The sequence below is a fragment of the Pelecanus crispus genome, chromosome 9 (genome assembly GCF_030463565.1).
Source record: "Pelecanus crispus isolate bPelCri1 chromosome 9, bPelCri1.pri, whole genome shotgun sequence".
Lineage (NCBI taxonomy): Eukaryota > Metazoa > Chordata > Aves > Pelecaniformes > Pelecanidae > Pelecanus > Pelecanus crispus.
Window position 1 is genome coordinate 30,227,734 of NC_134651.1, and position 17,495 is coordinate 30,245,228.

The 17,495-nt window shown below is 46.9% G+C and overlaps 2 protein-coding genes across 3 annotated transcripts in view; both read right to left on the minus strand.

Annotated features, from left to right (window-relative positions):
• SRPRB (SRP receptor subunit beta) overlaps nt 1-17,495 on the minus strand; it is a 64,981-nt gene that overhangs the window by 11,773 nt on the left and 35,713 nt on the right. The window lies entirely within an intron of this gene.
• TF (transferrin) lies at nt 371-15,922 on the minus strand. Of its 2 annotated transcripts, none has more exons than XM_075716076.1 (17): nt 15,910-15,922; nt 12,950-13,113; nt 12,622-12,730; nt 11,078-11,269; nt 10,737-10,872; nt 10,246-10,301; nt 8,761-8,930; nt 8,474-8,660; nt 7,253-7,407; nt 6,396-6,489; nt 5,903-5,932; nt 5,076-5,234; nt 3,865-4,009; nt 2,881-2,945; nt 2,094-2,278; nt 1,040-1,235; nt 371-606 (listed from the first exon to the last, which is right to left on the minus strand). In XM_075716076.1, the coding sequence occupies exons 1-17, from the start codon at nt 15,911-15,913 to the stop codon at nt 569-571; spliced, it is 2,085 nt and encodes a 694-aa protein (XP_075572191.1). In that variant the 5' UTR covers nt 15,914-15,922; the 3' UTR covers nt 371-568. The 2 variants fall into 2 exon arrangements, with proteins under 2 accessions (XP_075572191.1, XP_009489081.1); XM_009490806.2 differs by lacking the exon at nt 15,910-15,922 and adding an exon at nt 15,287-15,375.

Below are 17,495 nucleotides of genomic sequence, written 5' to 3' on the forward strand. Positions count from 1 at the left end.
GTATGAGATGGAGTGATTTCTGTTCACACCTTCCATCTGGCAACCAGTGTATTTTTTGGTTTGGTTTGGTTTTTTTCCTTCTCCACCCTTCAGCTTCCCTGACATAAACACTCTTCCTATGTCCCAACCACACTGGGCAACTGTCATCTGTTGGGAGGATAATGGGATAACCTGAGTGAAGCAAAAGCAGAGAGAGGCATATTTCATCCATTTTGCTTTGGCAAATGTTGAAACAGATTTCTCTAATGGGCAGCAATAGCCTTAAGTGGCAACAGCCACGTTGGTATCTGGCACTGTCCTACAGCGAGAGGTACTGAGGAAGGAATGGGCTTAAGGACCCTTTTGAAAAATCTCAGGACACCCATTTAGATTTGAGATTTTATTTCTTGCTGTGATGGCAGCAGAGGACGGTAAAGTCTCAAACAGCCCCTTTCAGAGTGATGAGGAAGGGCAGAGAAAGCAGTGAAGGCGGAGAGCCCTCTGCAGGTCGGTGTTCGGTGTTGTGGGCGCAAGAGGAGTCATGGCTTGAAGTTTCCTCCCCCTCTAGGCAAGGGTCCTTCCCATCTCGCTACTTCTCCTCAAGGAAGGTGCACATCTGGAGGAGATCTGAAAAGGGAAAGGACAGGGAGAAGTTCAGATACTGTCTTTAAACACGCCCGTCCCACCAGCACACACCCAGCCATGCCAACAACGTCATCGCGTGGAAAATATATTCAGTGTGCCACAAAAAATGTGTATTAACCACAGATCGCACAGAACACATACACTGATGGGACAGGGTGGGTTCTTTCTACTGTTTCTCAAAGTGCATATTTTCTAAAGGTGAGTAAAAATCTTTGATTCCTGTTGATGCCAGAGCAGCAGACTTCAAGACTGTTTTCCTCATCTGAGGAACTTTAAGAAAAGTATACTGGCATCTTCATGAGTTATCCTCAATTTGCTTTGAAAAATTAAATGGACAGCTACAGAAGAAACTGTCTGTGCCTGCGAGGCTAAGAACTGCAATTCACGGACTTCTTCCTGGGGCTGTTACAGTTACCTGATGGATTGCAGGTATTGAGGCTAGCAACTGAAGCAGTGTATTGCTTTCCGAGGAATTCCTTGTACGTTGTTCCACTGCGGAGTTTGACCAGACACTTGGTCGACTCTTTAAACAGAAGGTCCTGAACGTCCTTGGTTTGAGACTCAAACATCTTGAACTTGTCTTTCTCGATTCCTTTTGCTCCAAACAGTTTCTGAAATACAGGCACAAAGAGGTAAGTGTATGTAAAAAGTAGAAAGTTGGCAAGAATCAGCTCATACAGGCCTAGCTCTTAGTCCTAGTTCTTCACCATCATCCCAGGGACACCCCAGCCAAGCTCCAGAAATTTAGGATAGAATCTTCTGTCCATGTGGTTAGAAGAGGGATCTCTCAGTGGTAAGCACTGTTGTGGCACAACTGTCAAAACAATTTTTTTGCACTTTGACATGTCACTACATGGACAGCCCATTGGCAGATGCTGCTAGCAGGTCCTATGCCTTAGCCATGAGTTGAAAGCAAAAGGAGCTGACTTCCCAAGTGCCTCTCAGCACACCCTGATGGTGGAGCAATTATTAATGTTTTCAGTGTAAAATCAATCAGAGGTGGTTTAACCTGGTTACATTTACACCTGTAGCTGTAAGGCTGTGTGTGTGCAGGGAGGCTGCTGTCTTCCCAGCGCTGGACAGCTTGGTGCCTACCTCATGCCTGACCCATCTGAGTTAGAGACCAGGCACCTCAGAGGAGCTTCTGAAACACACTTGCAAGAGCAGGCATAGCCTGAGAAGGAGGTGATAATCTCATTGTCACACAAGGATAGCGTGACAACAGCAACCACTATGATCCGGCTGTTACTTAAAGGGGTGTTTGCTAAGGTGGCAGAGGAGGAAGAGCAGTTCGGAAGGGATGGAGGAAGGGGGAGGCTAAGGGACAAGGCTGTCACCCCATACTGGCAAGTTAAAATCTTCCATATTTCACTGACTCAGGGAAACTCAGAGCATCATTGCTCTAAAAATGCAAATATGCCACGTAAAAACAATCCTACAACATTTCTTCTGCTGTCATTACTACTAACCTCTTGTCTCTCCAGCAGCTTACGGACTTCTTCTCCTTTCTCTGTACGTGTGACCACAGCATGGGTAGGAACTTCGGCCAGGTTGCAGTCCCTGTAAGCCATGATATTTTCCCGTCGCCCGTCCGTGCACAACAACTCAAATTGGTCCATTTTCAGATTTTTGGCCCAGTCTTCCTTGTTTTTGCCTTTAAAGACAATTGGTTTGGAGATTCAGAGATGTTCTGTAGTGGAAGAACATTAGCTTCGCAACACCTAAGCAAGGCGTTTGTCCCTGCCTGCATGTTCGCTAGCACTTGGAGACTTGGCATGTACCAAGGAGGCTGTAAGTAAAGCTCAGAAAAAGTCACTGGGATGAGTTAGGCTCTCAGAGCAGGCTGGGAGATTTAGTTACATCTCCTTCCTTGCATTTTTTCCCAAATACTTGGAAAACTTTAGCTGCTGCTTTCAGAAATGTGAACTGAACTTTTAATTTTCAGGCAAGCAGGGAGCTAGAGTGCTGCACAAAGGTGCCGGGGCAGGAGTCTGTGGCTAAGGGACCACCTGAATAATTGTGCAGCTGAAATTAAATGATAGTTAGCAGGGAATTGTCTCTGCAGAAATGGCTGGGAAGAGCCACCCTTGGCAGACAGCGTGTGCTGATGCTTGAATTCTGCTCCTCCTGTGGGAGGGGTGAGATTGACAGGACGAGCAGGTAACGTTTGCTATTACCTTCTGCACTGGGAACAAAAATAATGCAGATAGGGGAAGGCAGCCCTGCCAAGAACCATGCAACAGAATAACCACATACCATCAGTGTTTTCCTGGACAGTCGAATGCTTAATAAAGGCCACATCCCCCCGCTCGACCAGACACCTAGGAAGTACAAAGAAAGGCAAGTGATGTGGGTGCTTGAATCCTGGCCCTTTCCCGCAGATTTGATTCTGACCTATGTCTTATTTTGTAAAATTAATCTCTGAGGACAGCCAGGTCTAGGAGCCCTGCCACAAATATCTTAAGGATATCTGAAACAGAGTCTGTTAACACATTCTGGAAAAAAACATGCATCATTCTCACATGATAAGGAGCTGATTTATTTTATTGTCAGAAAGAAGCAGTTTGGCCAGGTTCAGAATTCCCTTTGCTTTCTGCAATGCCTGCCTGCATGTGTTAATAGCTTTGTAAAAACACTAACTTGCACCAAAAGGACTGCAAACCCTGAAGCAGGGTCTCTGCTATTAGATGTAAATGAAACAAGATTATTTCTCTTTTTTTAATTCATGCCCAATATGAATTACATAGACTTGAGCTGATACTGAGCGGGTACAGAGGAGATGGCACTGGGGCTGACCTCTGGTCTCCGCACTTTTTAGAGGATGGCTCATTTTAACTAAGGCAAGCAGCATTTTTAACAGGGAGTGTCTAGTGGCAGCACTGTTTGTAGGTCCCCATCTTTTAACACCCCTTATTTGTGTTAAAAGTGTAGCACTACTGCCATTGTAGGAGGTCTGGCCAAAATGCTTGTGTCTCTCCAGGTTTGCCTGGAAGGAACCAGGATATTAGTTTTACAGAACATGAACATTTTACATCATTTTGCAGGAAGCTGCATAAGGAAAAAATGTATAGCATATGTATAATATTACAGACATATATACCTTCAGCAGTGTAATGCAGAAAAAGAGAAGGTCAGCAAATTAGCATCAACATGAGGCTGTACTCCATATGTGATCTATCCACAACCTCTGTGATTAGCCCCAGGGTACCTGGAAGCAGCCCGAGTGTTTCCACTACCTACCGGAAGGCTCCAGTATATCCATAATATTTCTCATGGCTGCTGGCGACGCAATTGTCCGGTGGGAGCCGCCCTGAGCCCTGGCAGAGCTGGCAGAGGCGGGAGTTTAAAGGAGACCCAGGAGCACAGCCCGCACTGAAGTATTCATCTGAAAGCAGGAATAGGAAAAAATCACTTTTCCTGCACTGAAAAGTTAGGTTTTCTTTTAATAATACGTTCTCATGCTGAATTTCTATTAGCAGTCACTGGTAGCTAGAAACAGGCTGTGAGAAGGAGCACGATTCGGTGTACAGCAAATCGCATGCATACAGTTTTCACTATGGAACTTGTTACATGTTGTTATTGATAATGAAGCGGGGCCTAAGGCTCAATTGCGCTATGCACTATCTTGGCATAAAAAGAAGAACGTTTTTACTGCAAACCATTCCCAGCTCACACAGAGCCAGACCAAGCCTCCTCAGCCTTTACAGGCTGGCAGAGTTGCGTTTGGCAGCAATTCCAGAGCACTGGGGGAAGAAGGGACAGTGGGAAAGGCAGGCAGGAGGATAGAGAGGCTGGTTCTAAAACTTACTAATACTAGTATCTTCTTGCGGTTAGAGATTTCCTTTTAATAACTATATGCTTAATTTGCCCTGGTCCATAATATTTCCATATTATTTTTTTTGGACCGTAATTCTCACTGATTGAAAGTTGGATGTAGAAGTTGATCTTCTGAATGATCTCTAAAGGCCCAGAACCAATGCAGACTTTTATCCCCCTATTGTCAGGCAGTCAGATCAGTCCCTTTAAGTTTCTTGAACAAAGATCAGCCTCTGTCCCCTGTTCTCAGCCCTTCCCCTCCCTTTTGAGATTCATAAACCCATCCTGTACTCCCACTCCACACCCTGCACAAGCACCAGGCCCCCTGTACCTGGGGCAGCCTGTATTCCCTTTTTGGGGATACCTTTTGGGCTGCTGCAAAGGGAAGGGGAGAGATGTGAAAAGAAAGCAAAGCCCCCCCAAAGCAGCTGATGTGTCATGTCTTACTCTGAAGCAGTCACCAACAGCCTAAAGCTTTGCTCAGTGAAACCTTAAACAACAGAGTCTTCTCCATTTCCCACCTCCAGGTGTAAATCTTTGAGGCACAAGAAACTCTGAAGATCAGATGAAGGATGGGAAAACATTTTTGCAAGCAGATTCCCAGCTTGAAGAAACGGATGCAAAACTTGACTCACCGAAATTGCAGTTCCCTGTCCTGTTGTGAATCAAGCCCATGGGGATGTTCCAGCCAGCAGTTCTCCCGACAGCGGTGTGGCATGACTTCTTGCCCTGCAGATTGTTCCATGTGATATCGCTGTCGGATTTCTTCACAACAGCCACAGCAAAGTAGGATGCTTTCAGAAGACAAAATAGAGGAGAATTAAGGACTGACCCAAGGATCCCACAGTGCTCCCTTAGGAGAGCATTGTCTCCACCGGGGAGACGGCACCTATGAACAGCATAGCAGAAATACTTTGCACTTATAAATGATATGCCATGCAGTGACAACAAGAATTTGCAGATGTGAAGCATCTACTCCCACCATGCTCCTAGGAAATTATTATCCTTGACATTTCCCCCCGCCCCCACCAAAACTCTGACACTTGGGTATGCGAGAAGGCTATAGCAAGATATACGTGATGATTTCTTATCCCCTCTTTAGCAAAGGACTAAAACCTTCCCTCCTCTCCCTCTTCCCATTTCTGTAAAGAACAATTTCAACAACCCAGACCCTCTTTCCCTGTTTGCAGCCCTGGGACTGTTATGGTGTGACTGTGGTCCTGATAGCAGCAACTAAGCACAAATCTCTGCTGCTACTGTATGCTTTGCTTTGGTATCTGCTTGCAGACCCAGACTTTCCATCTGTGTACTAGATTTGTCTCCCAAATTTTTGATACCTACATTGGACACAGTGGCTCTTTGTGTGGAGACTGGCCATTTATTCTCCACTCAAGACTGCATATATATTTTTCTACTCATATCCATCAGGACTGTTTTCTGTCCCTCTGTTGGCAGTAATTACCTGGTTCTGCTTTGCTGCATGGACTGGTATCTGAGGGAGGGAAAAAGAAGATATTAGATAAAAGATATGGCAAATTCAGAAAAGGATCACACTCACTAATTTCTGGAGAAACTTAATTCTAGAAGTGACTATTTCAGGTAACACCTTGTGCATTGACAGAACAAAGCACAGCCTCCATCTGCTCCTCTGAGCTAGAACAACTAGTTTTACAGAGGCTGGTACTAAAGGACAGGGACATCATGATCAAAACAAAGACGACAGGAGCTGGAGGTCATTGTGTTCCTGACTGTCTATGCCCACTCTCCCAGGGCTGTTCCACCTTCGGGGAAAGGTGAGGTGTGCAGTGGTGAGCAGAGCTGCCTCAGAGCACTGTGTGTTTTCTATAGGATGCAGCGCTTAGGCTGCTTTCTAGATTTCAGAATAAAAACAGTGCTTTTGCACGAGCCCATTCCCCACCAGCTGGGCCCAGAGGGACAGCCCAGGCTGTGCTTACCCTCATAGTTTTCTTCCATCACTGGCACCAAGCCACACACACCAGCAGTGTAGACAAAACCTCCATCTAAGCTGACAGCATCTGCTTCACCTTTCTGCAATGAAAACAGCACAGCGATGAAATGACACTGTATGCCCCCAGACCAGCATTTTTCAGATATCAGGTTGTAAAAGAAGTAGTTGATGTAAGGGAGAAGGGCTTGGGGCTAAGGGCACCTGAGAGGCCATCCCTTAGCATATGGACATATGATGTTTTGCTGATACAAGCAGAGGAAATTTTGAAATTATTGCTCCCATGCGCTTGCAACCACCTCCAGCAGCAGCTCTCCTCCTCAGGCACTCGCGGGCTCAGGCGTGTGTCTCTCCTAGCCTGCTTCCCTGCCAAATACATTTCCTTATCTAACCTGTCCTTTCAAGTTTGTATTTTGTGGTCTTTGCAGTACTGACCCAACCCTCTGAGCTACCACCAGCATCTTTGTCTATGCTATGGAACCACCCCCCTTCGAAGCAGGTGACTGTTTTTCTCTCCATTTTACAAAATTTGTATTTTGCCTTTCTTTTCCAAATAAAAAGTTACTTCACACCAGAAAATTGTTTTTTATTTAGGAAACTTAAAAAAAGAACACTGTCCAATAAATTTTTTTTGAAGAATGTTAATCGGTGAAAAACTAGTCAAGCCTTTTGCCCGTGATGAGGTTGGTTTCTGCCCACTGGTATTTCTTGCAAAGCTCCCAGTATTTTATCTTAACCCCCCCCCACACACACACCCTCCCCCTCATCTATTCCCAGGCTGAAAGGAGCAACACTGCTCTCCATCTGAAAGGTTCACAGGGAGAAGAAAAGGGGAAAAAGCCATACCATGATCTTGATAATGCAGTCCTTGTTGTCATTTGCCACAGCGCACTCCACCTCCCCCTTGCTCACCACACTCCAGACGTCACACTTGCTCTTTTCATTCTTGCCTATTACACACCACCGCGTCTTGTTTTCTCTGCGGTTGGAGTTCAACTGGTCTGTAAAACCAGGAGAGGAAAAAAAGGATAAGCCTAGAGCCCTGCTGAACAATAAGGCTACAAACAAGCTACTTTCTGGGTGTGTGGGACTCAGCCATGAAACCATCTGTACACACCAACCGGCTGCTGCCCAGTGCAAGAGGTTCTTGTTTAAAAAGCTCTGGGCTGGCATGAAGAGAAGGGATGATTCTTAAACTGAAAGATGCTCAAAAATCAACTTAAAGGACAAAAAGGAGAATTTCTGCATAACACCGTTCATGCAGATTTGTGTTAGCTAAAACATTGCAACCACTAAACCACCGTGCATCAATAGGTATTGCTGCCTGTAATATATTCTGCATTTCTCCAGACCTCACAGCCCAGACAACCATGAGACTAAGAGCAGGCCAACCTGGAAGAATACAACCTAGTTATGTTTCTGTGAAGCAGTGTTTGAATAATCTGTTTTGATGCTACATAAAGTCCATGCACCCCCTTCCATAAATGCCATAGCAGCTGAGCCTACCACAAAGATCTCTGAGCAACTATGCATTTTAAGTGGATTTTGGGGGTCCTCTGTGGGATGTTTAACTCTCAGAAAGCCAGAGAGGACATCAGTAAATGCTTGATGAGTCTAGATGGAAATAAAGGACACTGTCCTCAGGACACCGGTGTCCTGAGATGTTCCTTCCTCTTACATCCCAGAAGTGGCTTTTCTAAGCAGCAGTTTTGACCATGCCCAATCCCTACCACCAGCTGAATAACTGTGGGCAATTTTTGTTGTTGTAATAATGGTGAAGGGACAAGGGGTGGAGTGCGTGTAAATTTTCACCTTTGTCAGTGTGGTGATGATGTTATTTTGACTTTGGCATCAACAAATTCCTTTTGTTGATGTAAGTGAAGTTTGTGAAGATTGTGTGATTTTAATGATTATACCTTTCATCAGAAATATTTTGCAGAGAATACTGTCTGTGTTTGAAAAAATTGTTTGAAAAAATTGTGTTCCTTTCCCCAGACATATTTGCTGATCCCATCGCTTCAATGCAGCTCACAGTGACACGACATTAGTATTTCATGTCCTGCCTACCTTTCTGAAGGCTCTGGATGGCACTGTAATACTCAAAGCCCAGGTAGAGCTGGGAATCCATCAGTGATGGAATACGCTTCAGCTGTATAGCAGAGTCTTTGAAAAGCAAGTCTTTGAGGCTTGGGTCCTTCTTGCCAGGTGGCCCAAAGAGCTGGAAGGTGCCGGTTGTGCCCACGCCAAATTTTTCCTGCCACGACAGAAAAATAATCAGCAAATGACCATACCAAAGCGCTTGGAGGGGAAAAGCCAGGGGATGCTAGAGGAAGGAAAGAAGAGCTTGACAATACCTGTGCTTTTGAGAGAAAGCTCCAGATGTCATCAACCTTGCTATCAGGTCGAGCCACAACAGCGTGAGCAGGCACCCTGGCCCAGTGACAGGCTTTGTAGTTGTCTACGGGCTGACGAGTGCCATCCAGACACAGCAGCTCATACTCATCCTTATTCTCTGGGGCATTTTCTGGAGGAAGGGAGGACCAATGAGTTGCATCACCACAAAAATAGACAAAAAAGCCAGTCTGGGGCAGCTTTGTAATGAATTTATTTCTGTGGAAGCTCGGGGGAGAATTCTTTACAGAAGACAGCTTGCACACACCCCCTTTGCAATGGTAATGGGGTCATCATGGTCATACAAAGGCAATGCAGAAAGGAGAATGCATGTGCCTGTGAAAGAGAGATTACCTCTGCCTGTCATAACTAACCTGACAGTAAGAGGATTTATGTGGCAGTAGTGCCTAGGCATCCAGGCATGTACAAATAGATACAAATACAAATAAATTTACAAACACCATACAAAGGGATTGAACAGGTCAGGAGCCACACAGGGTCTGTGAAGGCCAGTAGTCTCAAGGCTGAAAACAGAGACCAGGTCAGAGATCATAGGGTTACAGGAGAATTCAGGTGGGAAGGGACCCCTGAAGCCCTCTGGTCCAAGCCCCTGCTCAAAGCAGGGGCAGACCACGTTGTTCCAGGTGGATCTTGAAAACCTCCAAGGATGGAGAGTGCAAAGCTGTCTTGGGCAACCTATTCCACTACTTGACTGCCCTCAAGGGAAAAAAAAAAAATCTCCTTGTATCTGGTCCAAACCTCTCGGTTCAGTTTATGATTCTTGTTTCTCATCTTTCCACTGACCACCTCCATAAACATCTTGGCTCCACCTTCTTGCTAACCTCCTTGTAGGCACAGGCAGGCTGCTCTGAGGTCCCCCCAAAGCCATCTCTTCCCAAGGCTGATCAAGCCCACCCCACTGTGCATCTCCTTGCAGGACAAGTGTCCCTGCCCCATGACCATCTTGGTGGCCCTCCACTGAGCTCCCTGCAGGTCCTGGGCATGCCAGGCCATCTTCTGTCTCCAAGAGGTGCAGATTTAGTGAACTCTTGCTGTGGGCTGAATTCCCTCCAAAATCCCTCCCAGAGGGATGGGTGAACATAATTACTTACACAATTGCTCACCCTGAGTTTCCTGTGATAACATTACAGCTGACTCTGAGATATGGCACCAACAATAATACCACTGAACTTAAATCAAGCAGGTTTTCCTTCTTCAAAGAAGAACCCCAAAGAAGAAAAAGTGGACCCCACTACAATCATATTTCTCAATAACAAGGATAAGTCAGTCCACAGTGTGCAAAAGATGTTCTAGAGATGAAAGGAGAAGAGGTTTGGATCAAACCTGGAGAGGAATGAACGCCTGCATAGTGTAGACTAATTGCAGGATGGAGTGGCAGCAAGAGGTTGGACTGGAAAGGAGAGAAACAAGTGATCTTGCAGGCCTACCTTCAACAGTTGTGTGTTTCACAAAAGCCACCTCTCCTTTTCCCTCTTTCAGACAGCTGCAGGTGGGAGGAACAGAAGAGATGTTAAAAACCCAGACATTGTGGCTCCCTATCTCCTGTTTCAGCAAATTACTTCGGCACAAACTGCAACTGTAGAGCAGTAGTCTTCCCCCAAAAAAGCTATGCTAGTAGGGAAGAAAATGTAATGGCAGAGAAGTAATGCTCAAGAAGCCCACTTAGACTTAGCACAATGCTAATGCTGTGTATTCTTAAGTCTGTGGAAAACCATACAACCCAGCTGCCTCTCTCATCTCCCGCTAGCTGCCTGCTGGTTATTACTAATTGGATCTTTAATTACCAGCACTCCCAGTTGTTCTATAAATTCACTCTCCTCAGGACCCCTGATTACAACACAGCCCTCCCTGGTATAACAAAAACTTGCATGTGTCAAGGCTAGAATATTTCCCCAAAGGAAAAATAACTTTCACTCACTGAAAAGCTCCAGAATATCCAGAATAAGGTCCTGTGCGGGAGCATTTTGTTCTGGAGTCGCCCTTGCACTGACGGCACAGTTTTTGTTCAATGGTGGCACCAGGCACACAGCTGGCAGAGAAAAAATTGGCCACCGCTATGGATGAGAAAGAAACAATAGTTAGTCTAAAATTCACTTTTACAAGGACCTGGAAGGGAGGGGATGCACAAAGAATGTCAATGACTCGACTGCTCTGTGAGCCACCTCTGGACCTGCACAGAAGACTGGGCAACATCGCTTTCACCGTACCACTGCCCCTGGCTTAACACCTGCCCATTTATCTTGCTGTTTCCCACCTCACCTTGCTCAATGGAGGCTGAGTCTTTGCCGTCCCATTTGATGTATTTCAGGCGAAGGAGTGTCCCAATTGGGATGTTCCAGCCAGCAGACCTGCCCAGGCCCGTGTGGCAGGAGGTCTTGCCCTGCAAGTCACTTATTGTGAAGCCTGTTCCTTTCTTCACAACGGCCACGGCGTAGTAGCTGGTTATGGAGCCTGCAGTGCAGGAAAAAGCAGGAAAGCAATGAAAAAGCAGGATTTATGAACATTTCAAATCCTGCCAAACCCCCAATTTCCGAGATATTGGAGATATTCCGTGCTGCATTTCCAGATAATTAGCAAATTTGCTTGAACGCTCATGGTCTTCCCATTTTCTTAGGGGCGAGCTACACTGCCAATATCAAACCAACGCTGTGCATTACAACTTGTAATGGTAAGTGACCTAAAATACTATCACACACAAAATGCTTTGCCACTGGACAGACATTAGACATGCCCATAGTTTTGTAAGGATGCTTCAACAAGTCTTTTTGGCAAATCTTCTTTGGCAAGTCTTTTCTCAGATGCTGTTGCCCACTGAAGCATACATGTAAGCCTTGTGAAACTGAAATTCCACATTTAGTCTTTAAAATTATACCTAGTCCATCACATGCTATTTATTAATAAAGTGACTTAGTTTTAGGGATGGTAGAGACAACAGCCTTCCATTTAATATCTGTATTTTCTTAGCTACCATGTTGGGAATGACTCTGCTGTGTTGGTTTGATCCTGAATATTGTGTACAAACAGGCTGAACTCCAGGGCAGGGTCAAAAGAGATTTGGAGCTTTGGATATGGTGGGATTGCATGAGGCGAGACAGACAAAAACAGAGAAATAGTGTCTGTTTGTCTTCCAAGAGAAAGATGGGAGAGACAAAGGACAGTGCACAGAGTGAGCAGGGATGGAGCAACAGAGCTAAATCTTATCAGAACAGATTGCTGCAGAGCACTTTTTATGCTTCTCTTCTTTTTTCTGTGCATTGCCTGCACCTCTCGCCTCACTAATCTCAACTGGGTGTTCCTTCACACCTACTAATGGCAATGCTGTTGCCTCTTCAATAGTTTTTCTTGTCTTGATGCACAGGAAGATACACAGGTTACCTATGCTATCTAGCTCAGTGCTTTACCCATGTAGTTCAAGGTCACTGAAAGCAGAAGATGTCTGGGACCGGCATAATTTTTATGCCATGCTTCAGGACAACCATGATTTCTGCTCATGGTGCTCTCCTTCCATGACCTTCTTCTCCTTCCCATCCATTATCATGGGATCAGTGACTTTCATGGCAGCTAACATCAGAAATGGGGCACTGGCTCTGCCCCTTTCCATTGCAGTGACTCTATGGCCATGTGTGATGATTCACATTTTGGTGTAACTGCCCCACTACACTTCCCCTCTGAGATCTGAAAGCCAGGGGCAGTATCTCAAACACCCAACAGAAATAATGTGGGAGCTCTGCATGGAAATGATGGCCTTTGCACTATCAGTTTGTTACCATCACTTGGCTTAAAAATATTGCATGAAAATGTACCTCCATTTTGTTTGTAGACCTCAGCAACAATGGGCTTCAGGTTGTAGGGGGCAAGGCCTGCCTCAAAAACATGACCACCATCCAAGCTAACAGCATCTGCTTCATTATCCTAAACAACAAAAAGGTTACAGTCAATAAACAAAGAGCAGGTAGGCATGAGGGAAAACGCTTCCCCGAGTCTCTCCTGGATCCTTGTGGATGAGTCCTTCTCTACAGGGGGATCATAAGTAACAATCAGTGACTCAAAGGAAACCCCAACCTTCTCCAAGATGTAACAGGCTGCTGAAACATCCTCAGTGCCCAGCACAAATCTTTGCTGCCCACTCACCGAAATGGCTTTTATGCAGTCGAGGTACGTTGCTTTCTGCACGCAATTCAATGCAACACTCTCTTGTTGCATGTGAGTCCTTAGGCTATTGCATTTGTTCTCTTCTGCTAAGGATATTACGCACCATCTGATGCTTGCCTTGGGGGGAGCAGCAAAACACAGAACTGTAGAAAGAACCAGAGATAAATAGTCTCAGAGAGGTAGAAAGGCACCAAGTGGAGAGAAACAGCATGTCTGTGAATACCCTATCTCTGGTTCCCTGCAGTCATGGCCTCAGGTAATGGCCAGGTGCAGGATCTCCCTTGCACATCTCCTAAGCCATGCAGGAAGGCCATTTCTTTCTTGCCTGACATGCATCTTCAGAAACATCTGGATCTGGCTCATTCTTATCCCTGGGTAATGGATGTCCTGCACAGCATTGTGATTCAAGCAGCCTGAGCTCACATCAGCATCAACAGGAGTAGAGAACAAATCCACACACTTCAATAGAAATCAAACTCAAGACTTTGCAAAAATGGAGAGAAAAGATGGTCCACAGTGTCTTTGCAAATAACCCCAGAGGGAGAGCAGCTCTGACCTGGCCAGACTATATTCAGTACATTGCCACACATGACCTCCTTGGCAGCTAGATGATCTGATATATTTAACTGTCTCTTTATATCTCACCTACTCCACTACACCCAGTAACAGAGATTCCATACCACCTCCACAATCCTCTCTCCTGAGAGTTCCCCAACCAGTAAATGCAGCTTACTGGCTGCTCTGAGAGACCAGAGCAAAGCAAAGACTTCAGGTGGACATAGACTCACATCTCCCTCAGCAACCTAAACACCAGAAGCGTTGGAAACTTGCAGTTAAATTATGTGGCCAGCCTGTGCTGCAGACTTCACCTTAACCCTGTCCCTTCCTGGCAGGATTGCACAGACCAAGAGGCTGTATGCACAGCTCGCTCCCTCCAAACCCTTAATGGCACATTTCGTTCAAACACCTCGAGATTAACCTGTATTGTTTCCATTTCCTCTTTCACCTCTGAAATACTCTCTCTCACTTGATTTTTGAGCCATAACCCTGCCAGCAGATACCTCCCATCCTCCCAGCGGAGGTGCTGGATTTGGCTGCAGGGAGACTCTTTAGCCTTAATTCCTATAGCCGTCATCTACATTTTTCAAGTCTTGGCTGCACAAAGCCATGGTCACCTTAATCTAGTGCTAATCACCAGACCATCCTGCCCTGAGCAGAAGCTGGATGGGGACCTCCTGAGGGAGCCAGCCCAGCTGCACTGGTGAACATGGGGAAGGCAATGGGAGCTCGAGTGCTACAGCCTCTGCCACAGAGCTTTTAGGCAACCTCTTGGCTCCTTCCAGGCAGCGGAGGAGGAGGGACTCTTTGCTGTTAATAAGACATCATCACGTGCTAGTACTCAGCAAAGGAGCTCGAGGACTTTCCAATGCCAGTGGCACAGGGAGCATTTCCCACCAGAGGACATTAATAACCACCACACCTTATGGGGGATCAGAAGAAACCCACTGCCTAGTCTGAGAAGAGGATCCCTCTTTCCCTTTCCAGGCAGCAGTCCCCAGGTCAGGTGTAGATGGCAGTAATTTCCTTGCCGTGGCTACCTGCCCATTGCCTGCCAAAACAGTGAGCAGAGATAGAGGAGAGAAAGAATTGCTTCAAGCAGAGGCAGCTCTGCAGCAGCACGATTTAGGTGTAAAATACACAGGAGCCTGAGAAAATTGCAGCCGCAGCAGCAGGATGAAGCAGCACAGGAGCAGAGGGGGGAGCATGCAGCCTCTTTCACTATTTAAGCTCTATTTTAAAACCTTCAGGTTTTAACCAAACACACATGCAGGCTTGGCAGGGAGGTCTTGTTCTAGCTTCTCCCCCTGTGGCTGAACCCCTGCTCCTCTCCCGGCACAGCAGCTTCTGGGAGGGTGATTTTTCCCTTTGCCCTGCAGCAGCAGGAGTGCGGACCCTCTCCCAGGCAGTCCCCTCCCTGGCAGTGGGTGCCGAGCATCCCTCCTCCTTGCCAGCCGGCTGCTCAGCAGCTTGCTGTGGGGAGCTGCAGACCTCCCTCCAGCCTCCATGGGCTGGCCCGAGGAAAAAGCTGCTGTCATTAATGCTCAAAACACTGTCTTTGTTGACAGAGATCCACAGCTGCCAAAGCCAGCATCTGGCAGGCGCTCCTTTGCTTTTATGTCCTGGCTTTTACTTAACGGCTGCCTGGGTCTGGCACATGCTGCAGCTCTGGAACAGCCTTATCTAGGGGGAAAGCCTGGGGTCCTGGGAGGTTTTGACTCTTCCTTTCCCCCAAAACTGCTTTCAGCAGGCACTTACCTGCTATCCCAAAGGACAGCACAGTAGAGAGTACGAGTTTCATACTTGAGCAGGGAGTCAGGTGCCGAGGAGGGGGTGCAGCAGCCTTGGTCACAGACTCTCCCCTCCAAGTCTGTGATGGCTCTGGAACCGCTTTCTCCCCCTTTTATAGAGGAACAGCCCTGGCTGTGTTTGCAGAAGCAATGACCTAACACTGTTTGTCCTTCCTTGTTTCTCAATAGCTCCCAAATCGCTCCCCTCCCTGGATCAGCCCATTTTTAGGAAGCCTTTCACTTTGGCACTGAACCCTTCCGCAGGCAGGAGTCAGAGCAGGGCAAGGTGCTTTTCATTTTACAAGGGGCTTCAGATGGAAAATTCCCAAGTTGTGACATCTGAATTCCCCTGCAGGCTGAAACACTACAGGAGGGGATATTTTCTTTGTGCTAGCCACCCCCTGCCTTGCCCAGCCTAATCTCAGAAAGTCCCTGCTGGATCCAGCCCCGAGTTTTGCATGTTTGCCAGTGACAGTAACTGCTGCTGTCATGCACATCACCCTTTGGCTTGCAGCACCCTGAGTGCCTGTCTGCACCCTTGCACTCTCTTGGCAGTGGCAATGGGGTTAAAAGGCAGTAAATGTTCCTTACACATGATCTGGCAGGCTCCTTGCACAGGCAAAGAAAGTCAATGGCAGCGACCAGACAGGTCCATAAGTGCCCTACAGCCAGAAGGAAACATCATGGTGCACCTTTGTTAAGTTCTTGGGATGAACCTGGAAAGAAATGCTGAGATTAGCAGTCACCCTCCTCCCTCTTCCTCTGCAAAACCTCTCCATCCGATTGTATTACTCCTGATTTATCTCCCTGCAGCCAGGACCAGTGGGGCATGGCTAGGTTTACAAAGGTCTGCCTTCGTGATGCTGTCCCAGGCTCAATGTTCTGATCTTTGCTGCAGGCTACAAGACCAACTTCAGGTTGACTTTGGCACATGCACACTAAGTGAGAATCCCTGGACCACATCAGCTAGCCCACAAGCTCTGGCAGCATCCCTGAACAGCAGCTGCTAGGGCTGGTCAACCCAACACAAGTTACAAGAGAGCTGTAGGAAGCCCAGCAGTGAGGTCCAGCTCCCAGGCTTGCTCTCAAGAGCACAAGCCTCCCTTTGTGATTGTCTGGAACCCCTGCACAGGTCCTTCCTCTCCCATAGCCTGGACCCGCCAAGCAGCAGTGCCATGGGCTTGCCCACAGCAGGCTCCTGGCTGAGGTTGTCTGGAAGGACCCTAGGTTGGCTCTTCTCCCTCCTCCCAGACGGCTCAGGGCACAGCGACCTGCAGGTGGGTGGTGGTGGCCAGAGTGACTTCAGTGCAGGTGAGAGCCCAGTGTCAGGTCAAGGATATGGCTCTACAAAGTGACCCAGGGAAGGGGGCTGCTGAAGAAAATTAACTTTACCCCAGCCAAAACCAGCACACAGACCTTCAGGCAATGACCACCTCTACTGTGGCACCATGAGCCTGCTCTACCTGTGACTGGCTGCTGAAGGTCCCTACAAGATGAGCGAGAGGCCCTCATGGCCATGATGGTTATTTCAGCATCATCTTTAGCAGTTCCTTCAGCATGGTTAGTTCCTATTTCTCATCCCTTCATTCCCTGCTTTCCCAGAAGATCAGCACTTCTTGTGTCCAGAGCATCTCCAAACATACTGCATCGGGGGTGGGACTGACTTGCTCCCACCACAAGGCTTTCTTCCCTTTTTAAAAGATCTCCCATCCATATCTACTCCAGCAAGCTATGGCCCTCCAAGGTCTTCCTCCACTGAGACATGTAGATGCCACTGAAATCCATCCCCAGCTCCCCGTGGGTCTCACCAATCCTTACCTCACTCAGGGTAGCCTTAGCAATGTCCTCATCCATGGGAAGAAGAGGCACAAGGGCTCACAGAAGGCTGTCCCACACGGTTCTTCCATAGCTTTTTGTTGATTTGTTCCAAAATGCCTCTTCTAATGGATATCCTGAGAGAGCCCAGAAATTGGAGTGCCACTGAAAAATCAAAAATATCTAAGCACATAAATAATGGTGAAAATATTTGGACATCTTAACTCCACAAACTAAGCAGTTACAACACTATCCAGAGCAGATGAAGGTTTTTTTTGCCACATGACAGATGAAGGGGAAAGACACAGGAGAAAGTTTGGAAACATAAAGGATCTGTTCAAGCAACAGAGGAGCAGTTGCTG

Excerpts from the sequence above, each read along its gene's own strand:
- TF (XM_009490806.2), bottom strand. The coding sequence starts at position 15,329 with ATGAAACTCGTACTCTCTACTGTGCTGTCCTTTGGGATAGCAG. Across the intron at positions 10,302-10,736 it reads GGATATTCTGGAGCTTTTCA|CTGTCTGAAAGAGGGAAAAG; the intron begins GTGAGTGAAAGT and ends TCCCACCTGCAG. Across the intron at positions 6,490-7,252 it reads ACTGCATTATCAAGATCATG|AAAGGTGAAGCAGATGCTGT; the intron begins GTATGGCTTTTT and ends TTTTCATTGCAG.